The 22,242-nt window shown below is 39.1% G+C and overlaps 1 protein-coding gene across 5 annotated transcripts in view; it reads left to right on the forward strand.

Moving 5' to 3' along the window:
* Positions 1 to 643: 643 nt before the first annotated feature.
* C4H5orf47 (chromosome 4 C5orf47 homolog) overlaps positions 644 to 22,242 on the forward strand; it is a 55,821-nt gene continuing 34,222 nt past the window's right edge. For 2 of the 5 annotated variants that reach the window (XM_055387384.2, XM_055387385.2), the window contains exons 1-4: positions 662 to 1,080; positions 9,674 to 9,759; positions 11,220 to 11,319; positions 12,724 to 12,759. In XM_055387384.2, the coding sequence (XP_055243359.2) occupies positions 756 to 1,080; positions 9,674 to 9,759; positions 11,220 to 11,319; positions 12,724 to 12,743 (531 nt within the window). In that variant the 5' untranslated portion in view covers positions 662 to 755 and the 3' untranslated portion in view covers positions 12,744 to 12,759. Of the gene's footprint in view, positions 1,081 to 9,673; positions 9,760 to 11,219; positions 11,320 to 12,723; positions 12,760 to 15,794; positions 17,665 to 22,242 lie in introns of those variants that run through there. The other 3 variants (XM_004043027.4, XM_055387386.2, XM_055387387.2) reach the window with 3 other exon arrangements.

Below are 22,242 nucleotides of genomic sequence, written 5' to 3' on the forward strand. Positions count from 1 at the left end.
TCCTCACTCTGAAATCCTCCCGCACCCAAGCATGGGGGCGTCTCCCTAGTAGTGACCTGGTCCCTTTCTCCCACCCTCTTCTTGGAGTAGCTCATTTCCTCTGAGGGGTCTGCACCTCGTCATCGTCCCCAACCCAACACCCGCCCTCTTCCCACTTCCCTCCATCTCCCCTGGGCCTCTCACCTCCCAGCAGCGTGCCCTTCCCCTACTCCTGCAGCCCACGCAGTGACCGGCTCCCTCGCTCCTCAAGCCCAGCTTTCTCCCTCCAGCCCCCCAGCAGTGGTCTGGCCCTAACTTCCCTGCCCCACCCTGCATGGTGGTCCCCGCCACCCCCACGTGGTGATCCGGCCTTAACCCCGTCACCCCATCCCTACTGGGTGGTCCTGCCCTAACCCCACCACCCCCATCCCTGCAGGGTGGTCCGGCCGTAACCCCTCCCCCCATCCCCACGCGGTGGTCTGGCCCTAACCCTGTCACCGCATCCCTAGGGGTGTGGTCCGGCCCTAAACCCGTCCCCCTCATCGCGGCGCCATGGTCCGGCCCTAACCCTTTGTCCCCCCAATCCCCACAGGGTGGTCTGGTCCTAACCCCCCCCCAATCCTCACGCGGTGGTCCGGCCCTAGCTCCCTCCCCCCAATCCCCGCAGGGTGGTCTGGCCCCAACCGCTCCCCGCATCCCTCGCCTGCACGGTGGGCCGTCTGGCGCCTGTAGCGTCGTGTTTGCTGAGGGCCTGGCAGCCGTTGACTGAGGCTGCGATGGCGGCGGCAGGCCGGGATCGGGAGCAGGACTCGGCGCGCTTCGTCTATGTGACGCGCTTCGGCTCGCATCAGTGCGGTGGCGTCTTACAACTGGGCGGCCGCGGAGCTCAAGGCCTTTGGGGTCAGGGGCCTGGGGCAGGCTGTCGCCAGGAGAAGCCGAGGGAAGCATTGGCGGTGGCGGGCGCTCAGGGTGGCAGCGAGCTGCCCCTCGGTTCCCAGCTCAGGGTCCCCACGACCCCTGGTGTGGAGGCTGCGGCCTCTGCCTCCTCCCAGCTGCGGGCATCGAGAGTTCAGAGCGGCACCAGACAGTCGGCGCGTGCAGGTGGTGCAGCGGGGCAGGGCGGGGCAGGGCGGGGCAGGGCGGGACCGGGCGCGGCGGGGCGGGACGGGGCGGAGCGGGCTCAGCTGCTGGGCGCCATCTTGCGGCACGCGGGAGGCTGGGGGCAGCTTTCCTGTCAGGCCGTGTTGCGAGCACGCGCGGGGGCGAAGGAGAAGCCCAGTAATTCCCTTCAGAGGGCCAGCTGTGGCCGGCACGGGCACCTGACATAAGAGGAGAGGTTGTTGAATGGAGCCTTTACGGCCCCCTCACGGAGGCATTTGGCCTCCGTGTTTCCGTTCCAGCTGAGTGAGATTCGTTGACTTCGCAAACCCCCTCACCTGGAGGATTGACTTCCGGATGCTGTTGAGTCATCCTGGCTAAAAACAGCATGAGCTTTACGTTTAAATCAGGAAATGTCTTAAATTCAAAAATTATCCTCACATAGGTTTTGCATATGTCTTGATCAATTTATTCCTAAATATTTAATCTTCTTTGCTGTTGTAAATGGGGTTTCTTTTTACGAAATGCCCTCTAAATGCTCACTGTGTATAGGAAGCCAATTTTTTTTTTTTTTTTTGAGACGGGGTATTTTTGTGTCACTCAGGCTGGAGTGTGGTGGTCCAATCACAGGCTCACTGCAGCCTTGACCGCAGCCTTGACCTCAGCCTCCCGAGTAGCTGGGACCACAGGTGGGCACCTCCATGCCCAGCTACTTTTTTTATCTTTTGTAGACATGGGGGGGTCTCCCTGTGTTACCCAGGCTGGTCTCGAACTCCTGGGCCCAACTGATCCTCCTGCCTCAGCTTCACAGCCCTGGGATTACATGCATGAGCCACTGGGCCAGGCCTCTCTTGGTTTTTCTTTTTCTTTCTTTTTTTTTGAGATGGAGTCTTGCCCTGTTGCCCAGACTAGAGTGCAATGACGTGATCTTGGCTCACTGCAACCTACGCTCCCCTGGTTCAAGCGATTCTCCTGCCTCAGCCTCCCAAGTAGCTGAGATTACAGGCACCTGCCACCAATGCCCAGCTAATTTTTTTCTATTTTTAGTAGGGATGGGGTTTCACCATGTTGACCAGGTTGATCTCGAACTCTTGACCTCAGGTGATCCACCCGCCTCAGCCTCCCAAAGTGTTGGGATTACAGGCGTGAGCCACCGCGCCAGGCCCTCTCTTGGTTTTTCCAAGTCAACTTTACTGAGGATTAATTTACGTATGTTTTGAAGAGGTTTGACATATTTATACACACCCTAGTAACTGCCACCATAATTGAGATATAGAACATTTCCATCACCTGTACTTACTGAATAACAGCTTTATTAAACTATAGTTCACAGTGCATACAATTCACCCATTTTGCATGCTTAGTTCACATATTCAACCATCACCACTATTTTAGAATATTTTTAACCCCAAGAGAACCCCTGTATCCGTTAAACATTGCTCACCATTCTCCCTATTTGCCCTCTTTTACGCATAAGCCCAGCCCTAACCAAGTACTAATCTGTTTTCTGTCTCCATAGATTTAACCATTTTGGACATTTCGTATATGTTGAATCATAGGGTATGTGGGCTTTTGTGACTGGCTTTTTTCACTTGCCTATTGTTTTTTGTTTACTCACTGGATACTTTTATTATTAGTTTTATCCTTGATTCTCATGATTTTCCAGGTATCAATATATATTATTTGTAAAGAGATATAATTTTATTTCTTTTTCACCCATTCTTTGCCTGCAATAGATTTATTTTGTCTAATTGCATTTGCTAATACCTCAAGGGCAATGTTGGATAGTATTGGAGATAGCGGGCATCTTAGCCTTGTTCCTGACCATAGGGGAAATGCCTATAGTGTTTCCCCATTAAATCAGGTACTGGCTATGTGACTAAGGATTATATATTTCAAATATTACAAAGTATCCCTCCATACTTATTTTTTCAGTGTTTGTTTTTTTTTTTTATCATGAATGGGTGTTGATTTTTGTCAGAGGGTTTCTCAGGTCTGTGGAGATACTCTTTTTCTTTAGATTTGTTTATTATATGGAATGTAATATAAATGGATTTCCAATTATTGTACCAACCTTGCATTCCTGAAGTAAATTCTACTTGGTTTTGGTGTGTAATTTTCCTAATACAGTGTTGGATTCTGCTAATAATTTGTTTATAATTTTTGTATCAGTATTCAGGAGAGATAGTGATCTTTAGTTTTTCTTTGTACTCCTTTATCTGGTTTAGGCATCAGAGCTGTGTTTACTTCATAAAAGGAATTAGGAATTTTTCCTTTTCTATGCTCTTGGATAATTTATAGAATGTTGGGATTATCTTGTCTTTGAAGCTTAGGTAGAATTCTTCTGTAACTATTAGAACCTAGTGCTTTTTGTGGGATAATTCCTTAATAACCTTCTCTATATTTTCTATGGAGATTGATCTTTGTAGGCTTCCTAACTCTAATAGGTCAATTTTAGTAATCTGTATTTCCTTAAGGAATTATCTGTCTCATCTGGGTTTCCAAATTCGTTTGCGTAGATGTCTGCAAAGTAGTGTCTTATGATGTTTAAACATTTTCTTGCGTTTTAATGGTTATTTCCCTCTTGTCATTTCTTTTCCTATATATATGTGCACTCTGTCTTTTTCTTGATCAAGTTAGCCAACATTTTGACTGTTTTGTTAATTTTTTTTTTTTTTTTTTTACTAAACTAAGATTTGGGCCCGGTACAGTGCCTCACACCTCTAAGTTTACCACTTTGGGAGGCTGAGACGGGAGGATTGCTTAAGGCCAGCAGTTCAAGGCTGCAGTGAGCTATGATATGGCCTTCAGCCTGGAGAGACAGAGTGAGAACCTGTCTCTAAAAAAGAAAAATCAAGGTTTTGATTTATTCGTTAGATATTTTGTTTCTCTAGTCTCTTCCTCATTAATTTCTGCTTTTAATATTATTATTTCTTGTGCTTTCTTTTGGTTTGCTTTGTTCTTCTTATACTTTTTTGTGAGCAGGGAATTTAATTCATTTATTTTTATTATTGTTATTAAGTGTTTAGTGCAGTGAATTTTCTTCTAACCACTACTTTAAATACATCCCATAGATTCCAATATGTAGTGTTTTCATTGTCACTATTTTTAGAAGAAATTCTGTAATTTTTAACTCTTTTCCATATAGTTGCTTAATAGATTTAAAATTTAAGTTTTCAGCGCATCTCTGATTTTTATTTTTAATTTTTGCTAGTAAACTCTAGGTTTATTGTGATCAGAGAGTATTGTTTGTGATGCCTTCATTTTATGGATGTTACTGGTATTTTCTTTGTGACCTAATTTATCATCCTTTTTGTTCTTTTCACCTCAGAAACCATGCCATTGAAAGACTGCTCCTTTAAATCATGCTTGCCCCTTTAAACTGAGTCTGTCCATTATATTGCATGCTTGGCATTCTGTGTTGTGTCTGTCTCTTTAAATTTCTTCCCTATAGTCTGTACTCTGATTTGCCTAGTTATTTATTTATTTATTTATTTTTACTATTTTCAGATTTAGAATGAATTTAATCTTAATGTTGGTCACATCAGCTCTTTTGAGGCATTTTTGTAGTATTTCTAGTTTCTCTTCCCTGCTGGCCAGAGCCCCCGTAGGTCTAGGCATATGGGATCATAGAGCAGCAATTTAATGTTTTTTTCTCATTTTACTTACAGTTGTTTTGCAGCTTCAGCATCCTTTGTCTTAAAGTGATGCTGAGGGTGTGGTTTTTGCTTGCTATTGTCTTAAGCTACCCAGAAGCCCTGCTTTAAAGGATTTTGAATAAGAAAAGTGATAGGAGCCAGGCGCGGTGGCTCACACCTGTAATCCCAACACTTTGGGAGGCCAAGGTGGGCAGATCACGAGATCAGGAGTTTGAGACCAGCCTGGCCAACATGGTGAAACCCCATCTTTGCCAAAAATACAAAACTTAGCTGGGTGTGGTGGTGCGTGCCTGCTGTAATCCCAGCTACTGGGGAGGCTGAGGCAGGAGAATGGCTTGAACCCAGGGGGCGGAGGTTGCAGTGAGCTGAGATCGTGCCGCTGCACTCCAGCCTGGGTGACAAGCAAGACTTTGTCTCAAAAAGAAAAGAAAAAAGAAAAGTGATAGGGTCAGATTTATTGACCGTGCTGTACAGGGGAGATTGACTTAGAGGCAGGTTAGACTGAAAAAAAAATCTCAAGTTGAAAAATATATAAATATTTTGTTTACTATTCTTTCAAAACCAAATTTACTTTGATAATTTATTAAGTTGGTGCAAAAGTAATTGTGGTTTTGGACCTTGAGTTTTAAGTCATTTTAACTAGGCTCAAGCACATCTTTATTAATCAAAATAGGAACCATTACAATAAACACATTTTTGCCAACAAGAAATAAGTTTGTTTATTCCTGTAGTATAAAAGTCCATGCTTTGGGATTTGACGAACACTTGGGAAGTATTTTCTGTGTTCTGCAGGTTGTGGAAGTGTTTTCCTTGCAAAAAGTTGTCCAGATGCCTGAAGAAGTGGTAGTTGGTTGGCAAGAGGTCAGGTGAATGTGGTGGATGAAACAAAACTTTGTGGCCCAATTTGTGCAACTTTTGAAGCGTTGGTTGTGCAGTGCATGGTCTGTCGTTGTCGTGGAGAATTCGGACCTTACCGTTGACGAATGCTGGCTGCAGGCGTTGCAGTTTTTGGTGCATCTCATCGATTTGCAGAGCATACTTCTCAGATGTAATGGTTTCACTGGGATTCAGAAAACTATAGTGGATCTGACTGGCAGCAGACCACCAAACAGTAACCATGACCTTTTTTTGGTGCAAGTTAGGCTTTGGGAAGTGTTTTGGAGCTTCTTCTCAGTCCAGCCGCTCTCACCTCCTAGTTCTCCTTCCTCTGGATCTGATCCTGTTACCTCTGCCACAAAGGAATTGGTGGGTGGGAGAGATTGGAGGCCAGGGAACAGTTACAAGACAGTTACAGTAGTCCAGTGGAAAGAGTGAAGGCCTGAACTAAGGCACTGGCAGCGGAGGCAGAATGGACAGGATCACATAGCTTACTGAAAGAGAGAAGGAAGAATTGCGGCCAAGTCTGAAGTCTCTGTGCTGGGCAACTGGATGGATAATGGAGCCACTAACGTTAGTGACCACCCTGCTGTGCTTGCGAAGCCAAGGTTATAGTCAAGGGAAGGGGGTCCTGGGGTAGACTTATGTTTAAACCAAGCCAGAAAGTGCTTAAGTGCTTAGGTTTTACTCAGTCTTGGGTGTACTTAATGTTTGTTTTTGTTTTTGTTTTGAGACAGTGTCTCGCACTATCTCCCAGGATGGAGTGCAGTGGTGTGATCTCGGCTCACTGCAACCTCTGCCTCCCAGGTTCAAGTGATTCTCCTGCCTCAGCCTCCCAAGTAGCTGGGACCACAGGCATGTGCCACCATGCCTGGCTGATTTTGTATTTTTAGTAGAGACGGGATTTCAACATGTAGGCCAGGCTGGTCTTGAACTCCTGAGCTCAGGTGATCCACCTACCTTGGCCTCCCAAAGTGCTGGGATTACAGACGTGAACCACCACACCCAGCCCTTAATGTTAATATTAAGTAGACATTCATTAAATGTGTCACCCTCTATAGGGAAAAAGATGAATTTATTCATTCAGTAACATTTATTTAGAACCTATCATGTTGTGGGCACTAGGTCAGATGTTAGTGACACAGATGTATCAGACAAGTAGTCTGCTCTCAAGGGACTTATTAATTAATGAATAATGGAAATATTAACTAGTAGATATGAGTGTTGTAAGAGTGAGCTGAGAATAGCTTTGATAGTCAAGTTCAAGGAAAGAAGAGGCATAGATGCAGAAAATCAGGGAACATGAATAGAGAAGTCACTAGTGGGACAGTAGAGGTTATGAAGAGCATTGGCTTTGAAGTCAGAAAGACATAATCCTTGGTTCTGTCATTCATCAGCAGGATCATAGTGGCCAAGTTAGTTAACCACTATTATTCTCAGTGTCCTTATCTGTAAAATGGGGGTAATGGTTCCTACCTTAAAGGTTTGCTGTGAAGGTTAAATTAAGTAATACATGCAGAGTGCCTAGCACAGTGTTCGGCACAGAATAAGTGCCCAGTAAATGCTGGCACATTGAACAGAGATGGCTTGAAGGGAAGAAGGTGATTAGCATGTCTAACACACAGTGGACATGTGCTATTTATTAAATGAATGAAAAGTAAGTTTTGGACCACATTATGGAATACCTTGGAGACTGTTATTTTTATAGTCACTGAAGATTTTTGAATGGTGGGGTGGAGTAAAGTTATCAGAGACAGGTGCACTTCTGGAAGATAAACTTGTAAGCTGTTTGGAAATGTACTGAAGTTTAGAGATTCAGGAGTAGGCAAATCAGCAACTCTTCTAACATTTGAAATAAGACTAATAAATCAGGCCAGTTCCCTGTCCTTACAGAACTTGAAAGCTACATTTATGATTTATATGTAATGGAAGATGATGAATGCTATTGTGGAAGTACAAATGAATGTTTTGGAAGTGGTGAATAATTTGGGGAATGAGAGAATCAGGGAAGGCTTTATGGTAGTGGAAGCTCCATGAGATTTACACATGGGGCTGAGATAGGAGAATTAGGTGGGGAAAACATGTGAACAAAGCACCGAGTATGGATCAGTGATGACAGTGATTAGGAAGAACGACTGGGTCAGAGTGGGTGGAAAGAGGACTAGAGAAAGATTTGAAACATAAGTCAGGACAAAATCCATGAAATACACTGGAGCTAGTCTCAGTACAATACACAAAGTGAGTGGAAGAAATATGTCTTTTTTCTTTTTCACATCTTCTGTACTTGTATTTTAGATCCCCAAGTAATTACGGATAGACTTGATGACTCCTGTGTTTTCTCAAGGAGTATAGGTCTATGTTGGTAAGACTTACAAACAAGAAACATTTGGGAATGATGCAAATATAGTATTCCAAAGGTTGTAGGCATTTAGAGGGAAGGATAAATATGGGTTTATGAAGAGCAGAGTTTCCCAAACTTAAATTATTTTCCTATGCCATATCTGCATATCATCTGTACTATTATTTACTTAATATATTTATTTAAATAGGCACATTTTCCCTTTTAACTAAATTTCTTTTTAGAACACTTTAAATCATTACTTCAGTGGAAAACTGTACCATTTGCTATAAATAGAAATTAATTAGAAACAAATATAATAAAGGCAAAACAATACTATTAAATTCTAGCTAAGTAGGTTGTCTGCTGAGAGTTGTCTGTGGTCACAAAGGGAGACGAACAAGTCTTAGAGAAGTCTTAATAACATACTGGTACCAAACTTAGACTTTCTCCCAAATGTAATCAGAATATTGAAAAAAACTGGAGAGAGAATGAGTTTCTCACCATATGAGTTAATATTCCTTAGTGCTATGTCTATATGTCTGTGACCTGCTCCAAATCAGTGGCATGTTTCTCACAAATTGCAAAATGCCATTTTAGAGCATATTCTAGTTTATTCAACAAATGGAATACTTATTGTATAGCTGATATCTATAGAATTGGATACTGGATCTCTAGTGAATAATAAAACACACTCCACAAGTAAACAGTGTGATAAATCCTATGATACCTGAGCAGAGGGTGCTTTGTCAGATCAGAGAAGGCTCCCTGGAAAGCTAAGTATTGAAAGAGTAGAAGAAAGTGAGAGATAGAGTGGTGGTAGGGCAGGAACAAGGTGGGGAAGGGTTGAGGTGAGGGAATATTCTAGACAAAATGAGAGCCAATATAAAGGCTTTCAGGGAACACACTCTCATTATTTTATAATTTTGTCTTTGGAAAAACAAACCCTTGGGTTTTCTTCTAACAGTTAACATTTGAGAAGGCAGCATGGTTTAGTGAGTATTCAGGAAGCCCGTTCACTCTGGATAACCCTTATTAGTACTACTATGTGTGTGGTAGTGTGAGTGGAAAGATGACTAAGACACACATGGCCATTGCCCTCCAGGAGGTCAGAGCCTAATGGAGGAAACACGTGATAAAAAGGTAGGCTGAGTGCTATGAAGAAGGTGTTCTCAGATCCATGCTGTGTGTTGAGCTGCGTGTGTTTGAGGGAAGGCTGTAGAGAAGAGGTACGTGTGAGCTGAGTCTTGAAGAACAGGTAGAAATTTGCCTGGGAGGGTGTGTGTGTGTGTGTGTGTGCTGAAAGTGTTAGAAATTAGATACATTTGAGGTACCACAAGGTATTGTGTAGTTGGAAGTGTAATGTCTGTCTGGAGTTGCACTGAGAAGAATGGAGACTGTAGAGATACACTGGGGCAAGATGTGTTATCTGGTATTTGTTCATTCTGTTGTTGGTCTTTTTGGGACTAGCCTTACAAACCAGAAAAGGAAGACTGAGCTAGCTGGATGGTTTTCTGGGTACTTGCTAGATTATGTCTAGTTTTCTTGGTTGTTTTCAACATGTTATTAGTGAACTGGTAAACCAGTATTACCTGGTGATCAGAAATATACCAACAAGTATAAAAATCCCCAAGGAGACCTCAAGAAACATTTATATGGTCTCTATTTTCAGATAGTAAATCCTTATATATGTTGACCTTTTCACTTTCTTCTTAAAAATTAGGTTTAATCCAGAAGGATGCAGCTAAAAAGTATGATTTTCCCATACCATTGAATGAAGCTTCCAAAATAATGAAGAAAAAGAAAAAGGTATATTGCTGTAAAGGAGAATGAGCAATATTTGAATTTTAGATCATCCTCTCTAAATACAAATGTGTAAAGATATTCAAGACAGTGAAAATAGTACCATCTTTTGAATAATTTAATTTTCTGAAATGAGAAATAGAAGTAATTCAGAAGAAATGGAACTGGGTTTGGAAATATTTATTAACCATAAAGAATTGTCCTTCCAGTGTTATACCAGTGAAGGTATAAAACACATTTTAATCAAAGTGTAACCCCACTGGAGGATTTTTCAAAGCATGATATATGTTCCACAGAATATAATAAACTGTGATAGATAATGTAGTATAAGAAGAAAATGACAGATTTCATAGAAAAGAATAATGTATCTATATTGGTCTTTTTAAAGACAAGGAATATGTAATAGGTTTCTAGCAGGCAATCTGAGAAGGATGATCCACTGCTGCTGAGCTGCTCTCGCTGCTAGTTGTCCAAATGTCATGGTAACTTGAGTGTTTTGAACATATTCAAGATCGGATGCTCTGCAAGTCTTTGATTACCACTGTATGTTTATATTTCACAGCATCGTTTATATTCAGTTCAAAGAAATTATTGGTTGATAGTGACACATAACATTGTGTTGTTTCTGAGCTTTGAGTTTGTTTGATATCCGTGTATGGTATAAAATAGCATTAGAGGTTAATAACTCTTGCACCAAATATATTTTGAGTGAGCATCTAATTTTCCCACTGTACTAAGAGATGTTTCTTCTGAGAACCAGTTCCTTTTAGGTGAGGAGAAAAGAGCAATAATCAATACTTCCTTTTAATTACTGTGTGCCAGATACTAGGGTAAGTGCTTTACATATGTATTAAATATTTTTTCCTTAATTCTTATAATCCAATGTATGAAGTTATTCCTAGATGAGATTAAAATACTCTCCCAGGCAACTGGAAAACGGCAAAGCTAGAATTTGAGCCTAGATCTATTTGTTTGATTCTATAATCCTTGTTCTTTCGATTCCAGTATATTTATGTTCTCTAGTACTATTGCTTTGGTATGTCCTAGGAGAAATACTTAATTCTTAACTGGAATAAAATATGTTTAAAAAATCAAATCATTGCCCAATGGTTTAATCATTGGAATATAAATTCACAATTTTTTAAAATTAGCTTTCAGAATGGAATGTGTTAGAATTGATTAGGTAGGACTTAATAGTCATTGCCTTTGAAAGGCAATTTCATCCAGGACAGTTAATTTAAATACTACAGGGAGGAAATTCTAGGAATTTTGAAAAAGAGAACAGATATTTCAGTGATCGTGGGTAAACAATTACACTTAGGTTTTAGTTCTCTAAATGCTAATATAGCCTTATAATGATGATATCAATTGACATACAACACAGTTGAGGCATTCCCAGTTGCCTCCATGAAAATATATTCCTACTTTTCTGCTCAGCATTCCTTTACTGTGCTTATCTTTTTAAGGTTTTAGTATGGAATAGAGTATACAAAGTCATTTCAAGAATGCTTGAAGAAAATGAAAAATATAGACACAGGCTGAAATGCCAAAGGTTATCTAGTGAAAGTAAGTTAACACAATTTTTATTGTATTAAAAAGAGTGGCCTCTGTAACAGTTTAGTTATCCTGGGATTGCATGGGATCAGTAGTTTTCTTAATTGTCACATTCAATATACAGAACTATAGAAATGAGGCTACCATATTATCACTATTCATCATAATTAGAAGTACAGAGCACCTGCAAGCAGTGAGCTCAGAGAGCACAGGTATAGGAGTGAGTGGAGGAATGTAGAAGGTGTGTGTTGACTGGAATTTACTGAGCAAAGGGAACATACTTTTCTGTTAAATGTGAATCTTAATGCCAATTAAAAAATACAAATTACGAAGCTCATCGGTATTGATGAAGAAAAAAATTTTAACTGCAATATAAAATTATACATTGTGTCACTTCATGTAGTCATTTCCTCTCCATGGAAGCTACATTCCTACTTAATGCATTTAACAAAGATCTACCTTTGAGTTACAGCCTTGATGTCATTATTTCATTCCTGGAAAACAACTCATGAATTAAACCGTGCTCTAAAGCTGCATCACTATTGAGTTGATATTGTGGTCAGAGCGAAATTAGATGTAGTCTGGTGTGTTTATCAAAATAATTTGTAGTTCTGGATTTTAAAAAAATTAAGTTGGATAAAATTTATGTAACTAATAATGCAATGTGAATTGATAAATCACAAGTTATTTTCTTTCCTTAACGTGCATTTCTTTCTTTAACATGTCTTTCTTTCCTGCACATGCTATCATGAATGTTTCTGTGAGTTCTTAGTACGGTCATTCTATGGCAACTTCTATTTCATAGTCAGTAAAATCGCAGTATTTAATTTCATGAATATTTTCATAAGATAATCATGAAAACAGAATGCCATTTTGCAAGCAGTGGAAACTTATGGTTCATATAATATTGCATCAGTGGTAGCATGAATTGTTTGCAATAATGGCATATTAGTGATAATGTGTTTCACTTTGCTTATCCATTTAAGACGGAGAATGAGGTGGGGGGTGGATAGGAAAAAGAAGTCAGAGGTATCTTAAATGAAAAGGATGTTTGAATAGGCAGAGCAGTGTGCAAAAAACCTGGACATACTTCTGAGTGCTAATTCAGATCACTGCATAACTTTGAACTTGTTGGGTTCTTTTCTGCCTCAGCAAGAGGCCTTCTCTTAAATGTAATCTTGTAAGGATTATTTAACAACTTAAAATCATATGCTGTGTTTTCCATAAATAGCCTCTGGTAAACCAGTTCATTATTTTACATTACAGTGTTAAACTACATTACAGAACTTCTTTATAAAACTAATAATTATGTTTAAAAATGTATTATAACTTGTATTCCATAATGTGTATTTATTAATGGGAAAACCAGTGCTAGAGGCCAACTTAAATTTTCCTTATTTTTTATGTTGTTTGCAGGCTCAAATTACACAAGATGAATCTTCTTATCTTCTGGTAAGAATTTATTTACGTAATAATTATAGAATATAGATTTTTTTCCCTTCCCTTCTGTATCCTCCCTTCTCCAAACATTAGTGTATAACCAATCATTGCTAATTCTAGCCTATTTCCTTTCTTAAATACAATGTTTGGCACATAGTAGGCATTCATTATAATACTCACTGACCTTTAAAACTTCATTTGGGCCCCATGTCCATCATGCTATTAGAAATTCTCTCTCTGTACTCCATGTTTTTCCTTCTTCTTTTTCTTTCTTTTTTTCTGTCGTACCCTCTGAGGGTACAATATGCTACATTATTCTGAGGGCAGAATCTTCTTCTTTTCGTTTATACCTCTACTTAGTCCTCTTTTCCTTTGAATATACTGTCATATTTAATGCTATCTTACTACTGCTCCTTTTTATGTCTTAGTGTCCTGTAGGCTGTGTTATGGCCCTTGTCCTGCCTCACTTACCATATTTACCTTTGCTACCACCTAATAACAAATGCTGTCCTAGGAGTGATTGTTGGTCCCATTTTCTCTACATATTCACTCTGAGATAACTCACAGATTTTTATAGCTTCAACTACTCTTCCTGGGTATATTACCCTTAAATCTCATCCTACCCTTGACCTCTGGTTATGTACCTCTGGTTTTCTTTAGGCTGTTCTACTTATTTCTTTTTTTGTCACCTCTACTGAAATCTACATACAGTTATCTTTTTTCTTTTTTTTTTCTTTTTTTTTTTAAAGAGACAGGGTTTTACTCTGTATCCAACCTGGAGTATAGTGACTCAATCGTAGCCCACTGCTGCCTCTAACTCCTGGACTCAAGTGATCCTCCCACTTCAGCATTCCCTCCCAAGTAGATAGGACTACAAGTATGCACCACCATGCCTGGCTAGTTAAATTTTTGTTTTGTATAGGTGGGGGTCTAGCTATGTTGCCCAGGTTGGTCTTGAACTCCTGGCCTCAAGTGATCCTACTGCCTCAGCTTTCCAAAGTGTTGGAATTGCAGCCATGAGTCACGGTGTCCAGCCAAGAGTATATTTTAGACATGAACATGAGCAAATTCATGGAGTCAAGAAAACAATTAGGGAATGTACACTTTGATTAAAAATTCTTTAACACAGTAACCTAAGAAAGGTATAAAAGTATACTGAGATAGTATTTCAAAGAGTCTAACTTGAATTTTGGGCTGAGGATTTGTACTTCATTCAGTAGGGAATGAAGAGATGGAATATTTTCTTAATCTTTTATTCTAAATGATTTCAAATGTACAGAAAGATGATTAGGCTAATACAAAGCACTCCAGTATATTGTTTACTAAGATTCGCTGTTTTTTAACATCTTGCCACATTTGCTTGCTCATTCTTCTTCTCTTTCTGTGTGTAAATACTTCAGTGTATATAACCTAAGAGCAAGAGTATCTTTTGTATAACCACACTACAGTTATCAAAGTCAGGAAATTGAACATCAATATCAAACATAATTTATAGCCTACATTTCACTTTTTTCCCTGTTGCCCCAATAGTGTTTTTAATAGGAATTAAAAAAAAATTTTGGTACTAGATATACAGTTCAGGATCATGTATTGTGTTTAGCTGTCGTGTCTGTTTGGTCTTCCTTAATCTGTAGCAGTTTGTCAGGCTTTGTCTTTTTTGATACTGATATTTTTGAAGAATACAGGCCCGTCATTTTTCAGGCTATTTCTCAAGACTTGCTGATGCCTACTTATGATTTGATTCATGTTATGCATTTTTTGGCTGGAACGTTGTATATGTAATGTAACTTCCCAAAGGATTGCATCTTGAGTTATGTGATCTTCACTGATCCCTTATTGATGATGTTAACTTTGAGCTCTTGGTTAAGTTGTTATCCATTTATAGTTACTATTTTTTCTTTTTTAATTAGTATTTCATAGGAAGATAGTAAGAGTATGCAAATATCTTGTTTCTTTATGAATATATAGAACATTTTAAAGCAGTGGAGCTATCAGATTTGCATTTTAGAAAGAACATGATGTCATTTGTGGAAAGATTTGGAATGGAGGTGAAATACGAGGTGAAAAAGAAAATCTGGGGATTGTAATAGCATCCAAGTGAAAAGTAAAATGCACTCAAATGAGGGTTGCAGAGGGTGCAGAGAGGAGATAGATGATCAGGTATGGGGATAAGATGATGCTGAGTTTTGAGAGTGAATAAGAAATAAGGAAGTCAGGAGAAAGGACTCATTTTGTGAAGGTACTGAGTTTTACTTTTGGCATGTTGAATTTTAGGTAATAGTGAGGTACTCAGGAAAAAATGCTAAGCAAGTTATTGGAAGTGTTGTACAGGAGGTAGTGTGATATCTGTAGTGCATAAAGGTCATATGTAGTTCTAACAGTAGATGTAGATGAAGACTTTAATGTGAAGATGGAGAGAGGAGAGGACTGAGTACAGAGTATCAGGCAATGCCGAGGATAAAGAGGAATTTTCAGTTTTGGAGTCAGGGATTATAGGGACTTAATCAGGAGTAATGAGAGAGATGATTGTGGGGCTGAGGAGGGAGACAAATGAAATTCGCAGGAGATCAAGGGATTGGGAGTTCAAAGGAGGGCAGAGACCTTGCTTAGTGAGAGTATAAGGGTATAAAAAGTAGGAGCATAAAAATATGTCATCTAGGAACATTTGAAAAGTTTCAGCACCTAGAGGTAAAGCACAACTTCCAGTGATGACAGTGTCTAGGCAATGGCCTTGGTTGTGAGTAAGTGGCCTGGAGGTGAAAGCCTGTGACACAATGTTTCTGTGACACATTTCTTGCAAATGGGACTGTTGAAGTCACCAAGGGTATTGGCAGGAGTTGGAGTTGAAAAGAAAAATATGAGTTACATATTGAGTCTGTTGGAAACTTTTTATGTTCAACTAGAGAAAGTAAAAGTCATTAAAACAATAAGTACAGGGAGTTTCTAACTGTTGCTTTATAGCCTTAGAAATGCTAAAAATTTTCAGTGACTACGGATGATGATATTTTATATTAACAAGAACTCAATTTTGTCATTTTTAAATTTAGGATTAACCTATCTTTGGATGTTTCCCAAAGAAGAGTATGAAGAATCTAAAGATGAAACATTAAATGAATCATAATTATTTGTTAATTTTGATGTGTTTTATTAGAATTGGGACTTTAGTAGTCGAACAGAAAAATTACCTTCTTTATAAATTAATAGTATTTTTTTGCTACTTAATAATACCTTTAGTTAAATATTGTTAACCATATACATGCAAGTGTTATTTTCAGAATTAATACTTATTCTACATACTTTTAAATTAACCTCATACATAAAATTTAATTAGCATATCAATGCAATTGCATGAATTTTATAATTACCAGCTTTTCCATTTTATTAATGAGTCTACAACTGCTGCTTTGTTCATCTCTTCTTTTAGGTGTAACTTTTAAATTAAACTTGGATTCATTTAAATTATTTTTGGCTTCCTCTAAACTTCTCAATTATTTTATGGAAAAAACCTTAGAATTTACATAGCAACGATTATTTTGGGTGTTAAAACTAAGCTAATGATTATTTAAGCCATCTTTTCATCCTAAGGAAAATTAGTAAATGTATGCATTTATAATATGGATATATTATAATGGACTATATTATAATATGGAGTATTTTAGGAAAATTTTTGGGCAAAGATCAGAGGAGATGCCCTTTACCTTGCCAGGCCCCTGAGTAATACATTATTTTTAAGTCAATGAATGAGAGGATTAGAATTCTGAAAATCATTTAGAAGTATTGTTTAATAAGTCCTTTTTTTCTACTCAACATTAAGTAGTAATCAACTTTTACCTCCACCAGTTTTTCTGCTTTTTTGCTGGTACGATCTCTCTTTCTAAATTGAATCAAAGACCTAGGTGGAACTGGAAACTTAGGAGGGAAAGACAAAATGAGGCTTGTTCATGATCAAATTCTGTGTACTCTAGTTGCTTCTTTCCCTTGGAGTGACAGGTACTTTTATATCCAGGATGATTACAGTGATGACATCCATTCTTTTTTGGGGGCATTGAGAAGGTGGGCTTCCTAATTATTTTACAAAGGTATTACAAAGTGTTAATATACAAAATTCTCATGAAATAGTACAAGTTGTAAGGACTGTAAAGTAATTCATAGTTTTGTTTTTTCCTATAATAGTTGTAACTTAATTACTTCAGGAGACTAAGACAGTGTAGAATTTGTGGTAACATGATCTTCTAGTGACTATTTATCAAATCCACCTGTTTCCAGATGAAGGACACATTGCCTGGGGAAATGGCCTCGGTTTTTTTGCCATGTAGGCTCTCAAGTTTCCCTGCATGGAGGGTCACACAACTTCTTTATATTATGCTGGGTAAATTTCAGGCTGCTAAATCCTTGGGTGAAGCTTCAAATTTTAGCTTATGCAACTGAAGTCCATTGCAAAATGAGACATATTTACACTGTTTATACTGTAATTTATGCTGCATAAAGTTTTGTAGTGAATGTGAATGAGAATTTTAGGTTTGCTTCAATGTATGTTTATATTTATGTGACTTATGCAACTTGACATAGTAGTCTGTTTTAATTTATTAGGTATATCAATATTTGTTAGATTTAAAATAAGAGTCTAATGCTGGATACAAACTCAGTTTATTTCACTGTTCTAGAACCATGGAGGAATGAAGACTCCCACTGAAATGAATGTTCTAAATATTTGTTCTAAATCTTTTAATTTTTGTTTAATAATTTCTGGTGAATATGTGTTCGATCTGTTATGTTAAATAGAATATAATAAACATAAGACTTTTCTTTACTGATACATCGCTGAACATAAGCTGCAATACTTTAACTTATTTCTGTTCTATAATTTCAGTAGGGGCTAATGACCCACCCCTGCTACATTAAAGACTTCAGACTGCATTGTGGTCCTGCCTTCTCTTCATCTCCAGCCCAAAGTGTCATTTGTCTAGTTTTCATGAGTAGAAACATTCACTCACCAAATCTATATCTGACTCTTTCCTCTGTGTGGATGAAAGGCATTTTATTTTAGCCTAATAGTCTAATATTTGCAACTTATGGTTTGGGTTCTGCAGTGGTTGTTTCATGCTTAGTTGTGCAGGGAAGGGAGGGAAGAGATCTTCTAGTGGTTTTAATGAAAAATTTTGGTGAGTACAGAATGGTGAAGAAGCGTCAATACTTCAAAATATCATTCAGCCATTTATTCCAGGTCACCTGAAAGGTTTCAGGTAAACTTTCGTGAGAAAAACAAACAAACAAACAGTGGAATATTTAAGCATAGGAACTAATTAAATTCAGGGTATTTTTACATCCAATATAAGCTGAGGAAATGTTAAAATTTGGGAAAAGTCTTGGGTAATCTGGGAATCTTATGGGAGTAAACTTATAAAATAGTGAAATAATGGTCTTGATTTTAGGAGCGGGTCTGTGGGAGTCGGGTGGCTGGACAGCCTGGGAGTAGATGGGGAACAGCACTAGTGCAGCATTTTATTTTAGGGAGAATGCCGAGTTTGGTGGTGGTATGCTGCTGCAGTAGTATTCCAGTTCCTGAGTCATGGACTATACCTATGGCAGCCATGAAAATGTGCTTCTTGGATTTCCCACCACAGGGGCATAATTGACTGATAGCCCAGCTGTGCTGTATTGTGAATTCTACTACATTTGTATGAAGCCATTCTTCCCAACAAGTTGCTCCCAAGCCAATGATTAAGCATGGTAAGGATTTTAAGGCAGGTGTGTTTCTCCAAGACAGGCCTCAAAGGTTCTCTGTCTTTCTGAAAAATTCTTAGAACTGCACCAGAGATAGCCTGAGACTCTCACAATGGGCCCACTGGGTTTAGAAACCTACCCAATAGCCATCTCCCCAGGCCCTGGGTGTGTAATTGGAATTGATATACCTGGCAGTTGGAGTAACTCTTACGTTGGATGCTTGTCTGGTGGAGTAAGAGTTATCACAGTGAGGAAGGACAAGTAGAAATGCCTAAAACTGCCTCCTTTCTCCCAGCCAAGACAATAATAATAATAACAATAATAATAATAATAATAATAAGATCACATTCTGTGGAATGGGAGGAGGGTGACAAATTATTGCTACCATTAAAGACCCAAAGGACTGTAGACTACTACAAAGTTAATTGAATAGTAGCTCTGAACACAGCTGCTTTGCTAGACAGGTACCATTGTTAGAGCAGGAGCATGGTATATAGCAATTGATGTGGCAGATGCATTCTTTTCCATTTGAATCAGAAAAGGTCACACAGTTGTATTCACATGGGGCAGACAGTATTTACTTAAGGTTTTGCCTCAGGGCTATGTTGACTCTCCTACCTTTTTTTTTTTTTTTGAGACGGAGTCTCGCTCTGATGCTGAGGCTGGAGTGCAGTGATGTGATCTTGGCTCACTGGAACCTCCGCCCCCTAGGTTCAAGTGATTCTCCTGCCTCAGCCTCCTGAGTAGCTGGGACTACAGGTGTGTGCCACCACACTCGGCTAATTTTTTTGTATTTTTAGTAGAGACGGGGTTTCACTGTATTAGCCAGGCTGGTCTCGAACTCTTGAGCTCAGGTGGTCCTCCCACCTTGGCCTCCCAAAGTGCTGGGATTACAGGCATGAGCCATCGCGCCCAGTCCTCTCCTACCTTTCACAATAATGTAGTCCAAAGAGATCTGTACTGCTTGTTCATCCCACAGAATTTCACACTGATCATTACATTAATAACTTTATGCTGATCAGCAGAACAAGCAACAAGTGGCTCGTATACTGGAGGCCTTGGTAAAAGATGTGTGTGCTCCCAAGGGTGGAAGATAAATGCTACAAAGATTCAGGGACCTGCCTGGATTTTCAGTGAAGATTTTAGGAGTCCAATGTAGAAAGCTTCAGTGATATTTTTAGGGGTCCAATGGCCATGGGTATGCTAGGATATCCCTTCCAGAGTGAAAATCACTGCTCACATCTTGATTCCCTCACCACAAAAACTGAAGCACATGCATGGTAGGCCTCTTTGTATTCCTAGAAGTAATATATTGTTCATCTAGGAATATTGATCCGGCCCATATTTTAGGTGACACAGAAGGTTGTTAACTTTGAATGAGACACAGTGCAGGAAAGGGCTCTGCAGTAGTTCCAGGCTGTGGTGTAAGCAGTCCTGCTGCTGGAGTCATATGATCTGGAAGACCTTATGATGTTAGAGATGTCAGTAGTGAGAAAAGAGGTAGTATGTTGCTTATGGAAAGCCTAACACGGGCCCTGTAATGGGATTATGGATCAGGGTCATGCTGTCCACAGCATAGAATTAAATGCCTTTTGAAAAACAGCTTCTGGGCCAGGAGTGGTGGCTCACGCCTGTAATCCCAGCACTTTGGGAGACTGAGGCGGGTGGATCACGAGGTCAGGAGATCGAGACCATCTTGGCTAACACGGTGAAACCCCGTCTCTACTAAAAATACAAAAAATTAGCCGGGCTCGGTGGCAGGCGCCTGTAAGTCCCAGCTACTCGAGAGGCTGAGGCAGGAGAATGGCATGAACCCGGGAGGCGGAGCTTGCAGTGAGCCAAGATCGCGCCACTGCACTCCAGCCTGGGTGACTCCATCTCAAAAAAAAAAAGAAAGAAAAACAACTTCTGACATGATTCTGGGTTCTGGTAGAGACAGATTTATTGGTCTTGAGGTACCAAATGACTGGATCTGGGACTTCACTTTATAAATAGGATTCTATCAGACTTACCAAGTAAAAAAATTTGAGTACTAGCAGTAGACTATCATAAAATGGAAATAGTGCATCTGGACTGAAGACTGAGCAGGACCAGAGAGCACAAGCAAGTTACATGAGCAGGTAGTCTAATCCTCATATCATCCACTTCGGTTGCACTAGCTAGAAATGCCCGCTAGAAAGCCTCCAGTGTCCTAGAGGTTGCAGTGAGCCGAGATTGCACCACTGTACTCCAGCCTGGGTGACAGAGCAAGACTCTATCTTAAAAGAAAAAAAATAATCCTCCAGTGTCCTGGAGAGATACTGGAAATTAAGAAAACGGAATGATGGCCAGATGATTTTGCCATCCTTCATCAGTGGCCACCCAGGAACTCTTGTTTTTCTGTTTTCAATTTCTTTCATTTCTATTTACTATTTCCTTTCTTGTGTTTGCTTTGGTTTTATTTTACTCCTCTTTTTTATATTCTTGAAACGAATGCTTACATTATTGAGACTTTTCATCTTTTCTACTATATGCATTTGGTGTTATAAGTTTTTCTGTCAACACCGCTTTAGCTGTATCCTACAGATTTTGATATATTGTGTTTTCTCTTTTTTCCTCCTGATCAAATAGCTCAGATTCTAAGTGTTTTAATTTTGGTTTACCTAAATGTATTTTTTGATTTTCCTTGAGATTCCCTCTTTGACTTGTAGATTATGTAGAAATACGCTGTTTACTTTCTAATTGTTGAGATTTTCCTGTTATTCTTTATTGATTTCTAGAATGATTCCATTGTGGTCAGAGAACACACTTTGTATGATTTCAGTTCCTTTACATTTGTTGAGGCTTGTTTGATGGCCAATGATATGACTTGTCTTGGTATAGGTTTCATGGGCACTTGAAAAGAATATATATTCTACTGCTGATAAGTGTTCAACAAATGTCTATTAGATTCTCTTGGTTGATGCTGAGTTCTTCTGTATCCTTGATGATTTTCTGTCTAGTTATTCTATCAGTTGTTAAAAGAGGTGTGTTGATGTCTCCAATTGTATGTTTTTCTATTCTTTAGGTTCTCACAGTTTTTACTTCACATATTTTGCAGCTTTATTATTTGGTGCATACATATTTAGGACTGCTAAGTCTTCTTGGTAATTGATCCTTTATCATTATATAATGCCCTTTTTTGTTTGGTAATTTTCTTTGTTCGTAAGTCTATTTTATCTGATAATAATATAAATATTCCTGCTTTCATTTTATTGTATCTTTTTCCATTCTTTTACTTTCAACCTGCATATATCACTATATTTGAAATGAGTTTTTTATAGACAACATATAGCTGGGTCATGTTTTTTTAATCTACTCTGACAATGTCTGTCTTTTATTGGTATGCATATATTTAGATCATTTACATTTAATGTAGTTAATATTAGTACTTAAGTTTTCCATTTTATTTTAGTTTTTTTCTGTTTGCTATTTTTGGTCTGTGTTTTTCTGTTTTCTTTTTCCTGCCTTCTGGCTAGTGGGGTGAACGTCTGGGCTTTCTAATTTGCCTTTTCTGGCATCACCCCATTGTGGGTGTTGGGACACATCAGCATAGCTTCATGAGTGTGAAACCCTGGGCTTCCTACTAAACCCTTACTGCTATTAATGTGGTTGGGGCCTCAGTTTTTTCTGTGGTATTTGGCTAGTTGAGTGGTTATCATCATAAAGTTTTCTGTCTTGCTCAGCTGTTCCTTTCCTGGTCCTTCAGGTAGAGAGAGCTGGTTTTTGTTGGGCCTTTTTTGTCTATGCCTT

This window comes from Gorilla gorilla, chromosome 4, assembly GCF_029281585.2.
Source record: "Gorilla gorilla gorilla isolate KB3781 chromosome 4, NHGRI_mGorGor1-v2.1_pri, whole genome shotgun sequence".
Classification (NCBI taxonomy): Eukaryota; Metazoa; Chordata; class Mammalia; order Primates; family Hominidae; genus Gorilla; species Gorilla gorilla.